The 25,147-nt window shown below is 35.2% G+C and overlaps 2 protein-coding genes across 4 annotated transcripts in view; one reads left to right on the forward strand and one right to left on the reverse strand.

The window, feature by feature from the left end:
- TOR1AIP1 (torsin 1A interacting protein 1) overlaps positions 1-23,835 on the reverse strand; it is a 33,039-nt gene extending 9,204 nt beyond the window's left edge. The window contains exons 1-8 of one of the 3 annotated variants that reach the window (XM_037825248.1): positions 22,811-23,835; positions 20,908-20,988; positions 17,838-17,897; positions 16,770-16,814; positions 5,780-5,818; positions 4,845-4,931; positions 2,825-2,884; positions 338-379 (exon numbers count right to left, since the gene is read on the reverse strand). In XM_037825248.1, coding sequence (XP_037681176.1) covers positions 338-379; positions 2,825-2,884; positions 4,845-4,931; positions 5,780-5,818; positions 16,770-16,814; positions 17,838-17,897; positions 20,908-20,988; positions 22,811-23,288 — 892 coding nt within the window. In that variant the 5' untranslated portion in view covers positions 23,289-23,835. Of the gene's footprint in view, positions 1-337; positions 380-2,824; positions 2,885-4,844; positions 4,932-5,779; positions 5,822-16,769; positions 16,815-17,837; positions 17,898-20,907; positions 20,989-22,810 lie in introns of all 3 variants that reach the window. The other 2 variants (XM_037825246.1, XM_037825247.1) reach the window with 2 other exon arrangements.
- Positions 22,750-25,147, forward strand: part of LOC119526280 (torsin-1A-interacting protein 2-like) — a 52,584-nt gene continuing 50,186 nt past the window's right edge. Inside the window, exon 1 of the mRNA XM_037825249.1 lies at positions 22,750-22,970. The gene's annotated coding sequence lies outside the window, so the exon portion shown is untranslated. The remainder of the gene's footprint in view (positions 22,971-25,147) is intronic.

Raw genomic sequence — 25,147 nt, forward strand, 5'->3', positions numbered from 1 at the left:
AAGTAGCAAATATATTATCACCTGCTAGACAAAACTATGTAGATGTCCTTTGGGGAGATGTGTATGAGAATGACTGACTCCAATAACATTGATCAGATATCAGTGTTACTTAAGAAGAAAATAATTCCCCATTTACTCCTGCAAATGAATTTCTTATGGTAAAACAGTCCTGAACACATTTCCATACCTCAGAGCAAATATTACATATAGCACCAATGAGTGGTGGATTGAGAGGCAAAGAGGTTAAAATGACTTAAAATCCTATCAGAACATTTTGTTGGCCAAATAAGGTAGGATTAGAATTGACTGAGAAAAGAGAAGGCAACCAACCACTTACTCAGCACTGAAGGTTGCTTGTCATGAGCTCTGAAATCTAGAGCTGCAAGAGAAAACAGGGATAAGATCATAGAATACTTGGGAATAAAAAAAAAAAAGATACTGTGCATTGTACAGACATTTTGCTTGTTTAGTCACTGACACTATAAACAAAACAAAACAAAATCAAACCTTTTTCTCGTTTATCAGTCCCAAACATGTACACTATATATATATATATTTCCCTTTTCCAAACTTCAAAATGTTCAGAAAGTGGACAGTAACAAGAAGTGAGCTTCAGGATCAATACCATCAAAATAATGGATAAAAATGCATTGAATATTAATTAGGTGTTAAGTATAATTTTACTTAATTCTCATATACTATGTAGCTAATACTATTATCCCAATTTCACAGATAAGGAAATTGAGATTGACAATTTTGACAATTTGCTCAAGATTACATATCTAAAAGTTGTGGAGCTTAGATAAACCTGTATAGTCCAAATGCAGGGGCCATAATTTTAATCACCTTGCCATATTGCCTTCCTCATAAAGGGGATTGCAGATTAAACAGTATGTATTGTAAAGCAGATCTGTGGACACTGCAGCATAGCCACAAAGTGAAAGGAGATGCTACTTCAAGTTCTGGGGAGATGTTATAGACAACTGTAAAATGATACAGTGAAGTAATTAGAAAATGATGTTACAAAGACAATTATAACAAGGTAAATTTCCGAATATGCTCTGAAGAAGAAAGGAGTTACTTCTCTTATTGATTATACTCTGAAATATGTAAGTAACAATGTAAATCCATTCTAAACATTTTTTTCTAAATACAAATATGACATATGCTAGTTGTAAAAAAATTCTAGAAATGCATCACTTAAAATATTTAAAATATTTAATATTTCTTAAGTATCTATTAAATGTCTACTATAAGTGTAGGAATATAGCAGTGAATTAGATAGATGTACATTCTTTGGTTTTATTTTCAGGCTTATACTAACAAAATACATTTTTTTAAACCATGCTTTTTCATATTGTCTTTCACTGAATCTAAGATTTTAAATGCCTCTATGGAGGGCTGCATCTCATAATGAATGGCAGGTCATAGTTTAACTAGAGGATCTTTCTTTTTCAGTGATACATAAAATCAGTGGCATGTTAGATTCAACAAAATATATCTTGATCATCTAATCATTAGCATACAAAAAATGAATTCATTTTTCATTGCTGAATATTACTTCATTGGATGGGCTTAGCATCATTTATGATGATAGATACACTTAACAACTTCCAAAGAGCAAAGATTTCGGAACACAAAGGGCAAACATATAAAAGGATTCAAAGAATAATTTTCCATAAATGATTTTTTGTTTCAGCAGCTTATTCATTTTTGCTATGTCCCTGTCTAAAGAGGGACATTGAAAACTAATATAAAAATATAAAATGGAGTTACATGAAAATAGTGATTACAAAAAAGAATTCCCAGGTTTCTGTATATATATTTCACAACAAAGAAATAACTGAAATTGTGGAATTGTAACCCGTAACATTCTTTGAAATTTGCTCTATAACTACTTGCTAAATTGTACTTTGAAAGATTATCACTTTTCTCAATATATTTTAGACTTTATAATAAAGTTAAAAAAAAAAAAAACTCCAAAAGTTTTATCTTTGAAAATAGCCTCATATTTTTAAAAAGGAGACGTAGAAGGGAAAAAAAAGTCCTTGAAGATTTTACATACAAGGATATTGTTGGTTGATTAAGAATGAATTCAAATTCTGGAACTTGATTTAAAAAACAGAAAAAGAATAAAGAATATTGTTTCTGATTATCATAAGAAATGCATATCCATTGTAAAATATTATGAAAAATAAAGAAAAGCATAAGGTGAAAGAAGAATATCACCAATGATTCTATCATCCTGAACAAACCATTGTTAGCATTTTAGTAATTATTTTTGAATCTTTTTGTGTTATATTTTCCCAACATTCTGTTATGAAAATTTTCAAAGTTATAATACTTTTTTTGTAATATTTTTATAGTGAATATTCATATACCTAGTTTACCATTAACTTTTTGCTATACTTGGTTTATATTATTCATCTTTTCAAACTTTTATAAGTTGAGCTTATACTGCATATTAAATTTTATCCTTATTAGAATATATCCATTTAAGTTGGCTCAAACAACTACATCAGTTAATTAAATTAAAAATAATCAACACATTTATATCATAAGCAAGGACATTCAATAAATCACAGAAAGCAGTTTTGGCTTTTTTTGTTTGTTTTAAATTCAAATTCAGGCTCACGTACAGACATGAGTAATTCAAGAGGCTAATTCAAGACATTGAGGGATATTGGATTTTTTTTTAGCATTTACTATACCTCATTTATAACTTTTACATTAAACTGCAAAGGAGGATCTTCAAAAATAAGAAGAGCCTATGACCATGCCCACAAGCAAGACCTGCAGGAGTGTAAAACATGGCTTTACTTACTTTGTGATGACTGCCAAAGTGATTCTGGATATTTACTACTAATTGATCTGGTGTTTTGATCTAAAAAAGAAAAAAGAAATGTGGTACACTATAAAGCATATTAACTTTTTTAATGACCACTTTTCAAAAGAACAATGAGTACTTACAATAGCAAAAATACTCAGATGAAACCCACAGAATTTGACACTTGGGTGCATAATTTATTTTTAAAAAAAGTTTCTAAACAATCATGTTGTATCCAAAAAATTAACAAATTAATTATCTTTCAGCTAATCATTTTTTAAAGAAAAAAATTGTAAGATATGGAAAATGACAAGGTATGGAACATGGTAAGGGAGATTTGAAACTTTTGAGTTGTGGAATATTTTGAAAGTTTACAAAATGATGGATCTTCTTGAAATCATTAATATCCATTTTTGTCTTAGATTTTTCAAGTAGGTAATACATTATGTATTTTAATCTACTCATCTTAAAAACTTTCTTTTCATATTAAAAGTAAAATTTATATCAAAATTTGTTCAAAAGAGATCAGATAGCTATTTTAGAAACAGAAGCGTTAGATATATAGACGTGTAGTGGCTTCATATTTTTGATAATGTACTCCATAACTAAAAAATTCTGAACACCAATCTTGGCTACCAGTTGTTTTCTAACATAAACTACTGAAATAATATATTGACTAATGTGTTGTGTATATTATAAAACAAAAGTCATTTTAAATGGATGAAATTAAAAAACATAAATGAAATATTTTCTTCCTACATTCCAATGGATCTTGTACCTCTTTGGTGATGACTGGCCCAGAGAGTAATTTGGAAGATCAGTATTCTTAATATGCAGATCTACTCTTTGTTCTTTAACAAGTTTTCTTCTGCATGCATGTATGCTCCAATAAGGTCCAATAAGGTATGTATGCTCCAAAAGGGTCAAGAATTTATTAGAATTCTACAGGGATCAAAGTGCGTGGGGCTTATGAAGTTCCAAATAGCTATCTGCTGGTAGCAATGACAACAAATGTTGGCTATGTGAATGGTTTATATAGCCTTTAACTTTTAGACCTTCGTGCATACATATATGAAAACTTACAATAGCACTGAATTTGAGTGTTTACTATATGCCACGTACTTTCTAAGTGCTTCACATGTATGAATTAATTTAATCCTCACCACAATCCGGATGAGGAAATTGAAGAACATACTAGTAAAATAACTGCTGATGGACACACTGCTTTCAAGTGGAGGATTGAAACACAAAGGATTCTGGCTCAAGAGCCCATGTTCTTAACCACTATACTAGAGTGTTCCATATTTCCCTTCAGGATTTCTATATCAAAAAATAATGTGGAAATATGAGGGAATGTGGGGGACCTATAGAATACTGATTGCCCATAAACCAGCTTATGGTCTTATTTTCAAAGAAGAATGATAAAGGAAAACATGGCAGCTATAGAAATTCTCAGGAGGTGATGAGGAGAAAGTAGAGAATTATTCTTCCACAGGAACTAAGAAACAAAATTACTCTTTATTTATGGAGTTTAAAAATCTATTTAGCATTCTCTTAAACCTCACATTGGTATTTTCTCTCTTCAGACAGTTCTTTCCTTGAATGAACATAAAGAAAAATTCACATAATAACCAGAAACTGTTATTATAAATGGTGTGAATTTGAATAATCAGAGATAAAAGTATTGAAGTACACTAAAGCTTCCTAAAAGCTAACCAACACTCCTGATAGTATAGTGAGAGCCAATGCCAATGTGATCAGTTTCTCTACAAAATTCAAAAACAAACTATAACTTGTCTTTTGTGCACATCAACTTGTTTTCTGTAAATATCAAAGCAGGCCAAAAAGTGATTTATTTGTTCAGATATTACATAAAATTACATTACTAATCAGATGTACAAATGGAGTTATTAAAAAGAAAAGTACTCTACTGCTTTTAAAGTTTGCAGAAAACTTTCAAATTTTAACTAAAAAGGTAGTTCCTAAGATAGGAGTCATATAAATAAATCATCATTACCTTTGGACTCAATAGAATCCCCGGATCTGACTTTAACAGTAGTAACATCACTGTCAGAGCTGTCTTGATCCTCTTCCTCAGTTTCTCCTAAAAAGAAGTAAAGAATATACTGACATAATCTTTATGCTGACGTTCAAAATATCGGATTTTTAAGAAAAGTAACTTGACATTAAAATAAAGCCTATTTTAATTATCAGATATAGAATGGCCATTTCTTTATTATGCTTACTATTTTGAATGATAATGGTCTAAATGGGCTAAAAGTGAGCTCATTTATTTTGTGTTCTTTGACATAGCACAGAGCTGTATCTTAAACAAATACTGAGTAACAACATATATAAAACTCAGAACTTTTAATGTATGGAGTCAAAAATGAACAAATGAGCATTAAATAGTCGAAAAACTTTACCTTACTTGGGGGTGGGGGGGACTACCTACAGTTAGCATGTAATTAAATTCAGACAAGATCAGTGTATACATATTTGTATACGTTATTTGTGTGTGTGTATGTGAGGGGATGTATATGCACACACAAACATTTCAGTATTCAGGTGACTAGGTTATGCTGGGCTTAAACATGGACTGAACTTTACCTTCTGCTACTCAAAAATACTATGGTTATGAAAATTTGAAAAAGCAGTTATTTTAATACCAAAATCAAAGTTCAGCACATAACAGAAACTGAAAATGTTAGCTTTATTTAAATTATTAACCCAAATAGACAAAAGATGCTTAGAATGACTATGAAGACCATCATCATTCCACCTTATTTTTTGCCTTCTATCTTAAGTTTAGATAAACATAAATCTTTTTTTTTCTGAAGAGAAACTATTTTCTGCTCTTACCTCATAAGTACCTATCAAAATTGCTTCTAATGTAAGAAGGAAAAAGATTTAGAATGTAACTGCATGATATTTAAAAAGAAAATGCTTTACCTTCTTCAGAGAAATTGACCTTCTGTTGGACACTGGTGGCTGCTAGAAGAGAAAAGCATAAATGTTGTATGTAACATGAAAAGCTAAAGTTTAGGAATAAATAAGAGCATTTAATCTGGGAAAGTGAACAGAAAGACACATTAAGTTTTTTTCTGTTAAATCATAAAGAATCTATTATTTCCACCTGGGCTATATGCCTGATATGAACTAGAATCAGAAATAAAGTATTTTTCCTTCAGCCACAAGTCTATTTGTATTTTAAAATGTAACCTGTGGTATGCAGAAAAAACTAAATTCTATGTTGACGATTTTCCAGTCCTTTTAAGTTTACCGTATTCTCATTCTCCTATTTGTCAGTCTCTCTACACTCCCTTGAAAATCCTACCACAACAGAAGAACTGTCAACAAGTTCTTTTAGTGCACTGGTGTATTCAAGAGGAAGTGAAGGTGGTAAGAAAGTTTCTTTCAGATTCCAGCAGATCCACACACATGGTTTCTCAGAGCAACAGAGAAGCTGAACACAGATAAATGAGCAAAACACAGCACACATAAACTTTAAATGCAGTATTTTTACACAGGTTCTTGGGCTACTCTGCAACTTTTTTAAATAAAGAGGGACATACCCAAATAGAGGCATTGTACAATTTGGCTAAAATATTGCTGAATATTTTTAAAATACAGCATCTTTGTCAATAAAACGGAGAAAGATATTTTCTTTTCAGCTTTTATCTCCATTGATCTTAACCTCTATTTGCCTTTTAAAAGGGAAAACAGTATTGTGAAAGGCAACTGCCAACACATTATACATGAATTTGCAAAATTTTTCAAATCAGTTTCACTAGATTGTCATAATGCTAGTCAAACTTGGTGTTCCACTGAAAATGCTTTCTTACTAGTGGCAAATGCAAATCAGTATCTGAAATATTTTCAAACATTTTTGCTAAAAATCAAACCAATCTTCAGAAAATTGCCAATAACATGTTACTCTTAAAAAGCTAGATTCTGGCATTTTCTGTGCTATTTTAATCTAGGATTATTAAGGAGCCTGTCCTTTTACCAAAAAAACCCAGAAAATCCAGCATGTCTTAATGCTGTTCCCTTATATATTTTTTTTAATTAATACTTTTTTGAAATTTTATTTTTAAGTGTTTATTATAGTACTTTTTGTACAGTAATTGTTTTATTCATTTATACAACTATTTAAATAGCATGCAAACAAAATATGCTTTAAGAGTCAATTGCTATGTCTTAATTACTATTTTTATTTTGAAATAATTCAAGTGTACCACAGTTGCAAAAATAATAGAAAACCCATACAGAAAACTCCAACATACACCATACCCAGATACCTAGACCCACCAACTTGTAGCTTTTTGCCACATTTGCTGGTCTTTCCCTCCCTTCCTCCCTTTTCTTTTTTCTTTTCTTTTCCCTCCCTCCCTTCCATCTATTTTCTAAACATCTGGGAGTAGGCTGTATAAAATCATGCTCCTTGAGTACTTAATAGTTCCATGTACTTTTCCTAAGAAAAAGGATATTCACTTATGTAACCACCTTAAGTACAATTATCAAGTTCAGGAAATTTAACATTGATATACGCTTACAGTATATATATTCCAATTTTTTCATACGATCTTTGTGCTGGTTTGAATGTATTATGTCCCCCAGAAAAAGCCATATTCTTTGATGCAATCTTGTGGGGCAGATGTTAGTGGGGATTAAGTTGGAACGTTTGGATTAGGTTGTTTGCATGGAAATATGCCCCACCCAACTGTAGGTGATAACTCTGATATTTCCATGGATGCATGGGCCCACCCATTCAGGGTGGGCCTTGATCAGTGCGGCCATATAAATGAGCTGACAAACAGAAGAAACACAGTGCAGTTGTGAGTGACGTTTTTAAGAGGCGCTACAGTCAAGAGGGGCACTGAAGAAAGCACAGGAGCTGCAGATGAGAGACAGTTTGAAGATGGCCATTGAAAGCAGACTGTTGCTCCAGAGAAGGTAAGAGAGGACAAATACCCCAAGTGCAACTAAGAGTGACATTTTTGAGGAACTGCAGCCTAGAGAGGAACATCCTGGGAGAAAGCCATTTTGAAACCAGAACTTTGGAGCAGACACCAGCCATGTGCCTTCCCAGCTAACAGAGGTTTTTGGACGCCACTGGCCATCCTCCAGTGAAGGTACCTGACTGCTGATGTGTTACCTGGGACACTTTATGGCCTTAAGACTGTAACTGTGTAACCAAATAAACCCCCTTTTATAAAAGCCAATCCATCTCTGGTGTTTTGCATTCCGGCAGCATTAGCAAACTAGAACAATCTTTCTATGTCCTTATGTGCATTTTCCCTTCCATTATTAGATCCAGTCTAGGATCATATATTGCATTAGTTGTCTTTAGTCTCACTCTCTCTTTTAAATTGTGGAAACATACACATAACATGAATTTTCCCATTTCAACCACTCTAAGCACCACTCAGTGGCATTAATCACATTCACATTTTTGTGCCAATCTTACCACCAACCATTACAACTTTTCCATCATCCCAAACAGAAACCCTGCATCCATCATGCATTAACTCCCCATTCCCCCTGCCCACACACCATAACCTACAGTCTACTTTCTGTCTCTATGAATATGCATATTCCAGCTATTTCATATAAGTGAAATCATATATCTGTCCCTTTGTATCTGACATATCAGTCAACAGGTCTTCAAGGTTCTTCCATGTAGAGACATGTATGAGAACTTCACTCCTTTTTAAGGCTAACACCCCAATGCATGTTTGTACTGTATTTTGTTTGTTCATTCATCTGATGATGAACTTTGTATGGGTTTCTTCCACATTTTGGCTATTATGAATAATGTTGCTATGAACACTGGAGTACATTTACTGACTGAATCTCTGCTTTCAGTTCTTTTGGGTATATGCCTAGAAGTGGGATTGCTGGATTCATATGGTAATTCTATGTTTAAATTTCTGAGGAACTGCCAAACTATTTTCCACAGTTCTTGCACCACTTTACATTCCCACCAACAGTAAAAGAGTATATCTATTTCTCCACAGCCTCTCCAACACTTGTTATTTTCCATATTTAAAAAAAAAATAGAAATCATTCTAGTGGCTGTGAAATGGTATCTCATTGGGTTTTGATGCACATTTCCTTAAAGGCTAATAATACAGAGCACCTTTTCATGGTTCACTGCCCATTAGATATCTCTGAAGAAACGTCTATTCAAGATTTTTGTTTGTATTTTAATTGGGTTGTCTTTTTGTTGTTGAGTTGTAAGAGTTCTTTATACAACGTGGATATTAAGCCTTTGTCAGATAAATGGTTTCCAAATATTGTCTCCCATTCTGCAGGCTGTCTTTTCACTTTCTTGATAATGTTCTTTGATGCACAAAAGTTTTAAATTTTGATGAAGTCTTATTTGTTGTAAAGTCTAAGAATCTACTCCCTAATATAAGGTCCTGAAGATACTTCCCTGCTTTCTTCTAAAAGTTTTTTTTTGTTTGTTTTAGCTCTTATCCTTAGGTCTTTGATCCAATTCGAGTTAATTTTTGTATAAGGTATGAGGTAAGGGATCACTTGCATTCTTTTGCATGTGGATACTGTTTTCCCAGCACCATTTATTGAAGAGACTATTTTCCCCCCATTGCCTAAACTTGGCTCCCTTGTCAAAAATCAACTGACCACAGATGTGTGGGTTTATTTCTGTGCTTTCAATTCTATTCAATTGGTCTATGTAGCTGTCGTTGTGCCAGTCCCATGTGTGTAGTGTTTTGATTACTACAGCTCTGTAATAAGTTTTGGAATCAGGAAGTGTGAATCCTCCAACTTTGTTGTTTTTCAAGATGTTTTAGCCTATTCAGAGTCCCTTAGCCTTCCATATGAATTTGACATTTAGTTTTATCATTTCTGTGAAGAAGGCTGTTGGAATTTTTATTTTTATTTTGAAATCAATTCAAAGTTACATGAATAGCTGCAATAACAATACTAACCCCATACACAGAATTCCATCATACCCTGACCCCCCTCCCCCGATAGCTCAATCCACCAACTTTAACATGCTGTCACATCACTATTTCTTTCCCTCCCTCCCTCCCTATCATCCATCATGTATTTCTCTGTCTTCTGAACATATGAGAGTTAACTGCACACATCCTTGAACATACACTATAATTCACATATGTACTTCCCATGAACAAGAATATTCTTTTATGTAATTCCATTAAGCACAGCTAAGAAGTATAAGAGATTCAACAATGATACAAAGCTTACATTCTATATTTCCTTTTCCTTATGTCTCAACTGTGTCCCTTCGAGCCACCTGTCCTCCACCCTCCAATCCCATCCAAGTTCATCCTTAGCATTCAATTGTCGTCTAGTTAGACTGTCTCATTTTTTTTTTTTTCCTTTTTTTCAATTGTGGAAACATATATACAGCCTAAATCTTCCCATTCCACCCCCTACCTAGCCTTCCATTAGTGGGATTAATCACATTTAGAATGATGTTATGCTCTTTCCCACCATCCATTGTTAGAAATTTCCCTTCACTTCAAACAGCAACCCTACACTCCTTTCTTAACTTCCCATTGCCCCTTCCCCCATTTCTCTTAACCCAAACTCTAATTTCATCTCTATGGTTATATTCGCTGATAATTTCTTTGTGTTTACTGTGGGGCTTAAAATTAACCTCTTAAATCCCTATCAATCTTGTTTTTCTTTGATAAGACCTTCACTTCAATAGGGCACATAAAGTATGTTCCTATACTCCTTCATTCCCCCACCTTTACATAGTTGTCTAATACATATTTTACATTGAGTTCAAAACCACTGATTTGTCCTTAGAGTTTGTGTATTTTTTATCATGTAGGAAGTAAATAGTGGAGTTACAGTTCAAAAATTATTGACTTCTATTTGTATTCCATTGTGGTTGGAGAATGTGCTTTGAGTATATTCAATTTTTTTTTTTAATTTAATTTCTTGAGGCTTGTTTTATGTCCCAGCTTTTGGTCCCTTCTGGAGAAAGATCTGTGATCACTAGAAAAAAATGAGTGTCCTGGTGATTTGGGATGTAAGGTACTATACGTGTCTGTTAAAATTCTCTCTATCTCTTTCTCCTTTCTTTGTCTCTCTGTTGGTAGGGCTTCCTTTAGAATCTGAAGTAGGGCAGGTCTTTCATCGGCAAAGTCTCTCAGCATTTGTTTGTCTGTGAAAAATTTAAGCTGTCCCTCAAATTTGAAGAAGAGTTTTGCTGGATAAAGTATTCTTGGCTGGAAATTTTTTTCTCTCAGAATTTTAAATATGTCATGCCACTGCCTTCTCGCCTCCATAGTGGCCGCTGAGTAGTCACTACTTAGTCTTATATTGTTTCCTTTGTATGTGGTGAATTGCTTTTCTCTTGCTGCTTTCAGAACTTGCTCCTTCTCTTCAGTATTTGAGAGTATGATCAGAATATGTCTCGGGGTGGGTTTATTTGGATTTATTCCATTTGGAGTTTGCTGGGCATTTATGCTTTGTGTATTTATATTGTGTAGAAGGTTGGGGAAGTTTTCCCCAACAATTTCTTTGAATACTCTTTCTAGACCTTTACCCTTCTCTTCCCCTTCTGGGACACCAAAGAGTTTTAAGTTTGGATGTTTTATTTTATCTATCATATCCCTGAGATCCACTGCGATTTTTTCAATTTTTTTCTCCATTCTTTCTTTTGTTCTTTCATTTTCTGTTCTGTGGATTTCTAGGACACTGAGATGTTGTTCAGCTTCCTCTAGTCTTGAATTGTGAATATCCAGAGTCTTTTTAATTTGGCCAACAGTTTCTTTTATTTCCATAAGATCTTCTATTTTTTTTATTTACTCTTGCAATGTCTTCTTTATGCTCTTCTAGGGTCTTTTTTATGGCGCTTATATCCTGGGCCATGGTCCTCTTGATGTCCTTTAAATCCTTTGCCATGTTTTCGTTCTTTGATTGTAGTTCTTTAATTAAATTTGTGAGATATAACGTTTCTTCCAAAATCTTGATTTATGTGTTTGGAGCTGGATTCTCCATATCATCTGGTTTTATCATATGCATTAAGATTTTCTGTTGTTTTTGGCCTCTTGGCATTTGTTTTGTTTGATAGGGTTCTTTCAAGTTGTATCAAAAAAAAGGGATATTGATCTAATTTTTCAGAGACAGTTTGGTGATGTACACTTTCTCTAAGTAACCAGCAGATGGCGTCTGTGAGCCCCCTATATCCCTCCAGACAGTTCTTGCATAGTGAGGGGAAATGATTCTTGTGTGTTCAGTTGAAGAGCTCAGCCTGGGCGCGCCACTGGAGTCGCCTGCCCTAAATGTGGGGCGCGCGCATGGGTGGCCAGGGAGGAAGGGCAGCTCTCTCTCGGTGTCCCGTAAACCACCGGACTTGGCGTAGCGCTCCTCCGAGAGGATCCCCCCTCCCAGCTGCGATCCTCCCTCAGCCGAGAGAAAATGCCGTGCTATGTCATCAGTGTGCGCCGTCCCTCTAGGGAAGCCCTGGGCTGCTTGGCTGTGCCGCGGGGCTCTCAGCTCGTTTCAGAATGCAGAATGTGTGAGGCTGTCTTTACTGCAATGCCTTGTTGGCTGAGAACAGCTGAGGTTTTCTCCACAGAGAGAGAGCAAGAGACAGAGTATTTCCCCTGATTCTCCCAAGGTCAGTTTTCGCCAAAAGCCTCTGTCTTGCTTGTTGAGGATTCGCCGTCTGTATTGAGCAGTTATTATTAAAAGCTCACTTGGAGCTGGGCTGAGAAGGTGCACGGTACGGCTTCTGTGAGGGAGGGGCTCCCGGCTCTAGGCTCTCGGCTCTCAGCGCAGGTCCGCAAATTTACTTACAGATTTTATGCTGTGATCTCGGGCATTCCTCCCAATTCACATCGGTGGAAGTTGAGTGTACTGTCACGTTTGTCTCCCTGCTACCATTCCAGGTTATTTACTGGTTTTTTGTTCATTTAAGAATTGTTCTGGGGGAGACTAAGTCTTCCACTTCTTTCTATGCTGCCATCTTCCCCACTTACTGGCTATTGGAATTTTGATTGAGATTGTGTTAAATTTGTAAATTGCTTTGGGTAGAATTGCCATTTTAATATTAATTCTTCCAATCCATGAGTATGGAATGTCTTTCCATTTATTTAGGTCTTCTTTAACTTATTCAGTAATGATTTCTGGTTTTCTGTATATATTTGTTTAAATTTATTCCTAGATAGTCCTAGATATTATGGTCTTTTGGTTGCTGTTATAAATTGAATGTTTTCTGGATTTCCTTTTTTGGATTGTTCCTTGCAGGTATATAGAAACATCAATGATTTCTGTGTATTGATCTTGTACATGCCACTTTGCTGAATTCATCTATCAGCTCTAGTGGCTTCCTTGTAGATTCTTCAGGATTTTCTACATATAGGATCATGTCAGCTGCGAACAGGGATAGTTTTACTTCTTCCTTTCCAATTTGGTTGCCTTTATTTCTTTTTCTTGCCTAATGGCTCAGGTCAGCACTTACAGCACAATGTTGAATAATGATGATAGCAGGCATCCTCATCTTGTTCCTGATCTTATGGGTAAAGCTTTCAGTCTTTCACCATTGAGTATGTTAGCTGTACGCTTTTATAATATGCCCTTTATCATGTTGAGAATGTTTTCTTCTACCCCAGTTTTCTGGGTGTTTCTATCAAGAAAGGAGGCTGGATTTTATCAAACACCTTTTCTGTATCAATTGAAATTATCATGTTACTGTTTTCGCTCTTTCTATTTATGTGGTATATTACATTGATTTTCTTTTCTTGAACTACCCTTGCATTCCTGGGATAAATCTTACTTGATCATCGTGTATAATTCTTTCGATGTACAGTTGTATTTGGTTTGCTAGTATTCTGCTGGGGAATTTTGCGCCTATATTCATAAGGAATATTGGTCTGTAACTTGTGATATCTTTATCTGGCTTCGGTATTATGATGTTGCTGGCCTATAGAATGAATTAAGAATTGCTCCCTCCTCTTCAATTTTTTGGAAGAGTTTGAGAAGCACTGATGTTAATTGTAGTTTATCTTAGTAATGAAGACAATAATAGTTTTATTTGCATAGTGCTGTTTTCAAAAAGAACCTTCATGTCTCATTTGATTTCCATAATTTCCTAAGTGAATACTTTCACCGGTGAGGCTCATAGATAAAGTGACTTGTCTAAGGGTACCAGGACTAAACAGTGATTTAAAAAAAAAAAAAAAAAAAAAAAAAAAAAAAGGTGTATGTGTGGGATTTGAACACAGGCTCTTCTGACTTCCAATATACATACTTCCACCACTACATCAGTCTTGTTCATAATAGCTCATTATAAGTGCTCAATCACTTTTTTAGTAAATGAATAATGAAAAGACTGAGAGCTGAACCCTTCCAATTAGAGGTTCCAGCAACTCTTAAGTGTAAATCATGTACTATAGTAGCTTTACTAAAATTACATTTATATTAGAGCATTATATGTTATGCAGTTAACTCTTTCAAGATTATTTGGTATAGTAAAACTTCTTTAAGGTTGAACTGAACATTTTAGAGTCTGTAATAATGGGAAGAAGGTTATGTTGAAATTAATATTCATTCACTGAGCCATCAGAAAAAATAGTACAGTATCACCCCCCTCTCCCTTTTTTCATTCTGATATAATTTATTTTTATATACTTTTGAAACTCCAAGTTAATTTGTCTGTAGCCAACTCACCTAATAATCAATACTCCATATATTATGTTGCTGAAAATTCAATCTTTTTTTCTCTTTATGCATCTGTTCTCTAATTAGTGGAAGTAGGGGACTTTAAGAATTATTTTTTAACCAGCCTATATAAAGGAGGTCCCAATTTATTTTCAATACTTCTAATTTGTTATTACATTTGAAGTATTTAAAAATCATTAACTTTATGTGTTTTTGAACACTTAAAGACTTTTAATCTAGAGTCAAAAGATGCTTTCCTTAGAATTCTTTGTTCCAGACAATAAATATTTATCAACAGTATTCAAGAATGAACAAGAATTATGTAATACTCTCTAGATTCTACCATTAAAGCAAAATCCAATCACAGTATTATTTCATTTTTCATAATCCAATATCTTACGATTAGACATCTTAATAAATTCAATAAATTTGATAAATAATCATCTTTGAATCAACTTATCCAATATCTTGTCTATAAACATTTATACATTGTTTTCCTTCTAGTAAATGAAGCTCAAGAAATCCAAGTCTACTCTGATTTAGAATAGAATTCTAAAAATTTAACATATGATGTCTCAGATAAAAACTCACAGCTAATGTGAGAGCTGCATCTAATGTAAAGGAGTTCAATTTCTTGTATTGCATGGACCCTAAATGTCTAATATAAAACAAGCCATAGCATTTTCAAGTCTCCTTCCCCTCTTTGCATATTTATCCTTCAAAATTCAACCCAAATGCCACCTCTCCATAAAAACTTTTTGACCTTTCCTGCAGAGTAAGTCACTTTTCTCTAGGGCTCCCATGTACATATAGCACTATTTCAGCACTTATCATATTAGAATAATTTCTTAAATTGTTTTCTTTGCCCTTAGAAAAGGTAGAGAAAAATATCTCATGGTTCTTTATGGTTCTAGCATTTAGGTCACTGACTTAACAGACGATTGTTCAATGACTGGATGGATTTTATGATCACAGAATTAAAACTTTTAAGTTAAGACTTTTGCTAATAGTTCTCAGACTATGATAAACAACATTATTTAGAAATACAAGAAACTTAAGAAAAATAGTCCGAAATTAGTGCTCAATGATTAAATTTCCTTTAAGGTATTAAACAATCCATTGTCTTTATTTAACCTAAGCTAAAAATTTAAATAAACCTGATGATGAATCAGCAGCATTTATGATTACACAAGTTTTAATTTCATTTCCCTCTGTTATTGAGCTTCCTTTATTTTAAATTTATCAGCTGCCCCATGTAGAAAATAGAGGCATTAAAAAATTTTTTTTTAAAACAACAATACAAAAGTTTTACTCTTCCCAATGTTCATGCAGATATTGAGAAATAAAAAATCCTATTTGGAGCCAAAATATCATTAAGAAAGAAAAGTTACTTAAAGAAATTATAAAGTATGTATAAAAATTATTTCTAAGTATAGCATCCAAATAAGAGTGCTGGTTTATTTCAGATTAAAGTTCTTTTGCAATTAAGAGTCTATGACTTACAAATATTTTTTAAATGGTTTTAAATAGAGCACTCGAGATATTCCTGTGCGTAAAGGTACACATGATAAGCTGCATACTGCAAGGATCATTTCTCAGTACCCAGACACTATAAATCCAGATGTCTTAAAAGAAATCAGCATGAGCTTAAGTGAAAGATGAATTTAATGGAGGAAGTTGCAACTCTTTACCAAAAAAAAAAAAAACCAAAAAAAACCAAAAAACAAAAAAAACCCACTTCCTTCTTTTTGACTCATCTCCAAATTTAGAAAAGAACTGAAACTTAGAAACGAAATACAACCACAATCAATGTAGATTCACTTAGAGCCACAGACCTAGGTAGTCCATGCCCTACACAAAGAAAGGCATTTAAAGATAATTTAAACCAGTTCAACAAACATGGTATACACAGGACACTGAACTTACTATGAATAGCATCTCAAATTCACTGTGTAAATCAAGAAAAAAACCTTAAGTGGTAAATTAATATCTTCTTGCTCTCAACAGTGTGAATTTAACCAAGACTAAAAACTAAAATGTACTTGTTATTACTTGTTCTTATATGAATTTAAGCAATAATGTAACTAAAAGATATAATCTCAGACATAACAAAAACCAAGGTTATCAAAAAAAGATCATGGTCATAGGGAGAGTGTCCCACATGCTGAGTTAATAACAAAGTAATAAATTCAAACCTGTGATCAAATTTGTATATTATTGTATTCTATCAATAATCAGAACCTATGAGAACCAATAAGAATTATAAACAAACCTAATTCATTCATTTTAGTATTTCCATTTGTTTTGTATGCCGAATCTGCAAGAGAGATAGCAAGCAAATGATTAGAGTTGAAAATGAAATGAATCATATGGTCCTTTACCACAGATGTATTATCAAAATCTTAACAGAACTTTACCATTTTTATACTTTAAAAGGATAGTCAATTATCTATTTCTAAAAATCAAGATTTTTTTCTTAAAGGCAATGACTGGGGAGCAGTAGAAATCCAATGTAAAGATAAATATGTTCTTGTTTAGTTCCCATGATAAAGCATCCTTAGGACCAATAAACACCAAAAATGAAGTGGAAGTAGACAACTTAGAATGAGCTTACTAGTTTCCTTTCACAGTCATGGAATCAATTTAAGGGCAACACTTTTAAAGGTTTTAGTCAAAAAGAAATATAAACATGAATGGACATTTGCACACTGGTATTTATGGCCACAGTATTCACGATTTGCAATGGATGGAGAGGGTAACACTTTTAAAGGTTTTAGTCAAAAAGAAATGTAATTGAGGCAGGGAAATTTTATAGCTCTGCAGCACAAATCTTCAGTTTTGAATTTTTTATTAGCATTATACTGAGAAGAATAAAAAATCCCTGATTTTAGTTTAAAATCCTCACACTAACAAAAGAATCATAGCAACATACAGAAACAACCTCTTAAAAAGAATGAGGGAGCTCTTTAAATACTGATTTCGAAAGATCTCTCAATATATGCTAAGTAAAAAATAAAAAAAACTAAAGAAGATGCAAAAAAGAGCATTTTTCTTGTTGAGATGGTATTAAAAATAGAAGGAAAAGATAATTTATACACAAATTTCCTTATGTCTCCACAAAATATCTCTGGAAAACTAACTACCTAAGAAACCAACAACATTGGCTGCTTCTGATGAGGAGACTCAGGGGCTAAGGGACAGAGGTGGCAGGGAGTCTTTTCATTGTTATTTATAGTAACTTTTGAATGTTGAACCATATAAATACATGTACTGTCCTATTCAAAAATAAATTTACATGTATAAAAATGTTAAACCAATAGAAAAAAAAACAATCTCTTACCAGATCTTGGGCTTCTTAGAGGAGGTCTACATAAGCTGATTACAGGATCTTCACACACCACTAATAAAGGAAGAGAAAACATTTAAAATGATACAAATGGTAAACATACTAACTTTTTTATGCAATCATTCCTTTGTTTATTTAACAAAAGTTTATTGAGCTTTTCATTATGCTAGGTGTAGCAATACAATAGGGAACAAGAGACACGTTTCCTTCCACATGAGCAGGTTGGAGCAATTCGCAATTTTTCTCAGTAGACCATGCTCATATAAAAGGAAAGGAAACATCAAGTATAACTGCAAATTTATCATTTAAGAACCATAATCTGTAACACAGCACAACTCCACTCCATTTGTGGTTTACACTCACTGTGGATTATTAATGACATATTTTGATTTTAAGGTTAACTGCTTGTTGGTTAATATACTCCTTCCCTCCAACTATTTAACCTCTTGGGTGTTCAGGAAATGCAAACTCTAATTTTAAATAAGATGCTAATGTTAGACTAGAAAACTACTTAAAAAGGTATACTTTCCTGAAGATCCTCAAACAACATATTTCCAAACCCAATATATATCTAAATTTGTATTATCTTATGTTTTGTTTCATTCATCATTGTAAAAAAGCATTATGTTTTGGCTCTGTATGAGAACTGCAAAGACCACATTCTGGAGTGGCTATCACTGGTCCCCTCCATTCTACTAACTCCGTATTTAGTTTTACAAAATTGACTTGACCTGATTTTCACTTCCTAATATTTATATGAATGAATTTAATGTGATAATAAAGGCAAATTTTTATTTACCAGTACTCTCAGTACCACACCCACCTTCTTCTTTTTCTCCTCTGTATTCTGACCCTTTTCAGGTTTAATTAATCCTAAAGCTCAAAATCTGTCTCCTTTTTAACACTGAGTTAAGTTTTAAAAAGTTAGACTGTAGACATCAATACTACTTCAGTCCCCATCTTTTCATTTAAAAAGCATTAACTGTACACTCTGTATACTCTATCATATATATACCCTTACGCAAGATACTTGCAGGAGGCCAAAAATACTAAATACCTAATTCCAGCCATTTTGAGGAATAAAATAGCAAATATCCTTCTCTGGTAGCAGTATACAACATAATAAATACCTGGAGAATGAATGAATGAATGAATGATGCAACTAAAGAATTAAATATTTTAAATAAAATAGTAGGTATTCAAAAGTATTTATTCATGATTATTTAGCTAGAAAATCACATCTACTGGAGCAAAAATATACAATGAAAAGCATGAGATAGGAACATGCCAAGTACTAGAGCTAGTATGATTTTTAAAAGCACCTTCCAGAGGAAGAGAACTTGAGGTATCTCAAATCTCTCAAAAATGCAGGTAACCTTATTTCTAGTTATACTGTGTACATGGTGAATTACTGGTATATTTAGAGTAGTCTATACATGGGTTCCATTCAATCTATCATCTATATTGGGGAATACTTTATCTTTTCCATTTCCAATCACAGCATAAGCTTCCTGAGAAAAAGGACATGCTTAAGCAAAATTTTATTAACTTCACATCCCTTATTAAGTGCCATAAGAAAAAAAAATACCATCTTTCTGTAAGTTTTACTGCTTACAAAAGTGATTTTACTTGTACTACCTCATTTTTGCAGTGACCCTGTGAGTTCAGCAGGGCAGATAATATAAAGGACCTGAACTGAAGGTGGGTTGTGAATTGACTAAGTTCCAGTGCTCTTTCCACAAGAGCCACGTACCTCATAACCAGTTCTATACAAATTCCAAAAGTTTATTCAAGATAGTGTATCATATAATAATTTTATAATGGTTTATAGCCTGGTCTTCCAACAGTCTTCCTTACCATAATTTACTGAACTCCATAATTTTATTAATTTACTCTAGACTTTTAAAAAGAGGTATTTTCGTTCTTTAGGTTTAGGAGACATACAATTAAACCCACAATAAATGAAATTTAAAGATTACGGTTTTTCCAAATGGCCTGGAAAATCTGATTGTAGCACCATTACTCAAAGCATTTTTCTAAGGCATTTCTAAGGAATAAAGCATAAAAGTGTGTTTAGTTGGAGTTGAACTTGAACCAGACATACCTTAACCTAAACTGAGAAAGGCATAGTTCAAATTATAAAGCATAACCATATGAGAAGGAATGGAGAAGGAGTCAGGAACTAGGTAACACACACACAAACATATCCACATAAAACCAGTGCTGATCAGTTTCAGTAGCTACACTCACTGGCTGTGGAACTTTCCCAATATCAAAAAAAGCAAATTGAAAATAAACGGAACTAAAAACCAACAGATACTAAGCCTTAATTTAATTGATCTTAATCTTTCCCCCTACTTTTCAAAGTATTTTAAACATTTGCAAAACTTAAGTGGACTATTAAATGTAGTCTTCTCCCCTGTTAATACTTTAACATTTCTGAAATTGGGATGTATCTTACAATCTATGACATATTAAAACTTAATTGGCAGCTTTTTTTCCCTTTCAGGTGGGGTGTATGAAATGATGATGTTGCAGGTTACAACTGATGGTATCTTAGATTCAATGAAATAATCACATTGACCATATGGTGTTATTATTTTATCATGCAGAACACTCAATTCATTTTAAACGGAAGGCAGTGTGCATATTCATTTATTCAACACTTAACAAACATTAGAGTAGCTTATTACTACATGGGAGAGTGACAGAGAAGTCTATGGGGAAAATGAAATGATTTTGGAGATATATCTGATTCTGAACTTTGGCTCAGCCACAAATTATGTGATGTTGGAGAGGAATCTTAGCTACTCAGCTCCGGTTTTCTTCACTGCAAGGGTGCATGGATTAGTTAACACATACAAAGTGTCTGGTATTCAGCAGGTACTCAAATGTTGGCCCCAGTCTTTTCTCAACACTTGCAAGAACTGGTTAATAAAATGAATAATTTATAATGAATATTCACTGAAACTCTGCTTTGGAACCCTGAAGATGCAAGATGGACTGTGTACAAAATAAAGGAATGACAGATAAGGAGAAAAACAAAAAAATTAACTATTCTTACCTGAAACCTCTTGTGTTCTCCTGACAGTTTTTTTCTTTGAGACTGTTGGGCTTAAGACAGTATGGGGAGATGGCTCATCCTCTAAAGAATACACATGACATGTGTTAAAATTCAGAATATACTGTCTGGGAGATCATGGTAGAGATTATGCATATTAACAGCAATGTAAGTAATTTCTTTGGAAACATAATTAGTAATTTCTTTGGAAACATAATTAGGTTTACCAGAATTCTGGAATTAAACTAATCAGAATTACTCAAGACAAAAATATAAAAATAAACTAAAATCAGAATATAAAAATAAACTACTTACATTGGTGCTTTACAATGAAAATATATTCAGACAATTAAAATATGGGCTAGAATAATTTTAAAATGGTGTAGAGGAAAGCAGTTAAAAAAGTGAAAAATGTTTAGATCCTCATAGATTTATTAAAATAGATGTAAATACCTTACCAGGTAGTTAAAAAAAAAAAAAAAGGTTAGCTTCTCTAAACTAGAGCTAGGTATGGAAGAGTCAATACATTGTAACGTTTATTGCCAAACACATGCAAAGCATTCTCCTAGGAACTAAGGAGATACAAAATTAGCATAAATACTAAGCATAACATGATTCTTCAAATATATGTGACAGGATCTTTGCCTTCAAGTTAATAATCTTAAAAAAGAGATAAAACTAACATATTGACTAAAACTGCCTCGAGTGCTAGATACAACAGTAACTTACATTATCTTTAACACAAAGTTTCCAAAATCAACAAATCTTCAAATGTGATAGCATTTCATGCGTCAGCAAGTAAACTTACAGCTTTTGACTCTGCTCTACACTGAAATTCCATCTCCTGTTCCTATCTATCAATGGTCTACCATTATGTCATCCCTTTGTGACTCAAAGCCCCTGATTTTTATATTATGGGATTAAAATGAAACTTCACCCGTGACTCAATGTTAGCTCCCAGGGGGAGGTCAGGAGAGGATTACCGGAGTTGATTCACCTGTGACTTACCTAAACCTATACATTCACTTTGTCAGCAACCTTTTGGTCCATTTAGAAGAACCCCCCCCTACTTAATTAAGAGGCTTGCTTTTTGTTTGGCTACTAAACTATTAGGCTAAAGCAAAGGTCCCCAATTTGGCAAATTTTGCTAGAGATGACCACACTTGAGAAAGAGAGATCAACTCAAGTAAATAGGACCTGGGGAGCTTCCCCCTTTGGGTGTAGGGTTTGGGTGAGATCTCAAATCAATTCACCAACTCCGTTATCCCTCGAAACCAACCACTCTAAACAAAATTTCCCCTCCCTCTCTCCACCTGGGTGGGGATGGGAAAAAACTGTAAGGTTGGATTAGAACCTTGATTCTGAGCTGGGGACTTCTGGCCTCTGAGAGTTAAAGAAGAAAATGGAAGTGGCTTCAGTAGAAACATCGACAGAAGGGACCGAAATGAAAGCAAGCCTGGAGCTAGTCAGGGTCCTGAATGCCGCCTAACTCGCGGTCTCTTCCTGAACATCTGAGAAGCAGGCAACCCTGACTCCCCTAAGTTAAAGCCTAAAGACTTGTAGTGGCACCCTCACTGTGCCCAGTCGCTCCGCGCGACCACCTTCCCTCCCTCCCGCCCGCGCCCCTCTCGTCCTGTTCGCTCCTTTTTCCCATCATCTGCCGGCCAAGGTGAACCCCGCGCGGGGAGGGGGTGGGGGGGCAAGCCCAGCAGGGCCGGAGGACTACACCCACACCCAGCGGGCATAAGTCCCGCGGAGGCGCGCGCCCGCCCGCCGGAGGCGCGCACACCGCTCGGGGCGCCCCCGCCCGCCAGAGGCGCGCACACCGCTCGGGGCGCCCCCGCCCGCCAGTCTCTGCGCGCGCTTCTTGGTTTGCGGCTGAGACTGTTAGCTCTGTTGTCCTCACCTTCCGAGGACTGAGCGTCCCGTAACCCTCTCCTGGTCGTTACCGGAGACAGCTGTAGCAGAGGCTGCTGTGAGTGCTGCTGCTGTAGGCGGGTAGTTCTTCGCGTTTTCATTTCTACGGCTTCCTGGCGACGCGGCTGCCTCCGCTGCCGAGACCGAAGGTAGTAAGCGCTTTCTTTCACTTCCTCTTTCATAGACTCTGGCCGGAACTCTTTTGGCGGGGTTCGTCTTCTTGCCGGGGACCTTTCTTTGGTTACCCGGGGCTCGAAGTCGCCGTACACTTCTGGCGGCTCCTCTGAGAACCTCACTTCCCGCCGGCCCTGGCGCAACGGTGAGGGAGTTCTGTACGCAGGCGCGTCGCTATCGCGGCCATTTTGAGGGGCGAGCCGGCGCCTCCCTTCCCGAAGTGGGGCCCTGGGTGTGACGTACACCCCCCATCCTTCCTGCTCTTGCTCTGGCCGCCGCTCCTCGCCCGCCATAGTTATTGACGTAGCTTGAGTCGATCGCGAAGATGGCTTTGTGGGTCCCTAGATTCACCTGCTGGTGGTCGCGATGGCTTCTCGGGGTCTTGGGCTGTGGTTGCGGCAGTCAGGGAGGCAATTGAGAGTCGCTGGGTCCGCCGCCTGCGTCGTCGCTGCTGTACTGCAAACCTGCCTCTGGGTCCATGGTGGCTCCTGTGGACTGTGGAGAGGCAGTGCCTGCGCTGGGCAGTGCCTAGGCTGGGTCAGCTGCTGTGGGTCACTCCCGCCTCCTGGCTGGAGGCACCAAAGAGGAGGAGAAGGAGGAGGAGGACGTCGCTATCCTCGGCCTTGAGGGAGGGAGAGGAGGGGGCGATGGAAGAGGGACAATTGGCTGAACAAATTGCCTGTCCGGAGCCCAGCGGTGGCGGCAGGTCTTTCCTGAACGCAGGAATCTCCCCAGTTCCTAGTCCCCGAGAAAGGCCTAGTGGGACTAGAGTGGGAAGAGCAAGTTTCAGTCTGAGGACCAGCCTGTTGCGCAGTTTTCCTGGAACATTTTTGAACGATCAGAAAGATAACTTTTGCTCCAGTCTTCTTTTCATGCCGGAAGTTTTCATCCAAGCTCCTTATAAAGGCAATTACCGTGTTTTAAAATTGAAGTTGCCTGTTGTGTACAAAGTCGTCTTTATTTACAGGCAAACTCATTGGGTGGATCTCTATTTGCGAAATATGTGCGTAGAAAACAACCTTATCCCTTGTCTTTCGTTTAAAAACTCTATTCCAGCTGCAGGTTCCGAAGTTCGTAGTAGTTGGTTATGCACAGTGAAAAATTAACAAATACTTTTATTAAAGTCAACGCTAATTTTAAGTTGTAATCTCTTGTTTTTACTTAGATTCAAGACATGACTTTATACACTGCATTTGATTTAGGATTCCTGCGTTTAGTTTACTGAATAAACCAAGATAAAAGTAATTCGTTTCACCTCCGTGTTCCACACTTAAGGATGTGAATAATGTGTAAATATCCAACCAAATTTAGAAAAATTGAGGGAAGGTGATTAAGTTAGTGGAAAGTGTTTGTTTCTTTCAAATATACACACTTGTCTTCTTGATGGATTTTCTATGATTGATGTTAATGAGATTTTTAAAAATTTTGTAATTTGATAGCGATTACAATGAATGATTCTGAAAAACTTGCAGGTGCTTTTATTCTTTCAAGTATTTTAAATAATCATTTTAGAATGTTTATTACACTAATTTGTTGCTCAAATAGGCACAAGTTTCAATTTAACAAAGTCTTAAAAGTGTCCTATATTTCACTATTAGTCCATAAATTTGGCCACAGATACAAGGAATTACATGCTTTATAGAATCATGTAGGTTTTAGCCTGTTAGGAGTTTAGCTCAATTTCACTTTATTATATACAAGTATATAGAGGGAATAGGGAAAGAAACTGGAGGTACAGTAACTAAAAAGAGAGGTGCTACTTTAAAAAAAATTCTTTTAAGGGAAAATTAAAAGGTTACTCTCCTTTGTTAGCCTAGATTAGGTGGTATATTAGGGAAATTTGTGGGACCCATTTTCTGACAAAATGCTGAGCTATTGATACTTGGTAATAGCTGACATTTATTGATTATATTTTAATTAATGACTTCACTGTGGGGTGGTTATATTACTCATTAACACCATAATAAAAGTTCAGTAATGGAGTAATTTTATTAAAGGATATAAAACTTTATAGTATTAGTATACAAAATTCATATTATGAATATCAATGCATATATTAAGAGCCTCATTAAAACATTTACCAGAACAAGTGACTGTATAGAAACTTGGACACAGGCTTGTAAAATTTAAGTCTGGGGGATATTAAAAGAGA

This window comes from Choloepus didactylus, chromosome 2 (genome assembly GCF_015220235.1).
Source record: "Choloepus didactylus isolate mChoDid1 chromosome 2, mChoDid1.pri, whole genome shotgun sequence".
Taxonomy (NCBI): domain Eukaryota; kingdom Metazoa; phylum Chordata; class Mammalia; order Pilosa; family Megalonychidae; genus Choloepus; species Choloepus didactylus.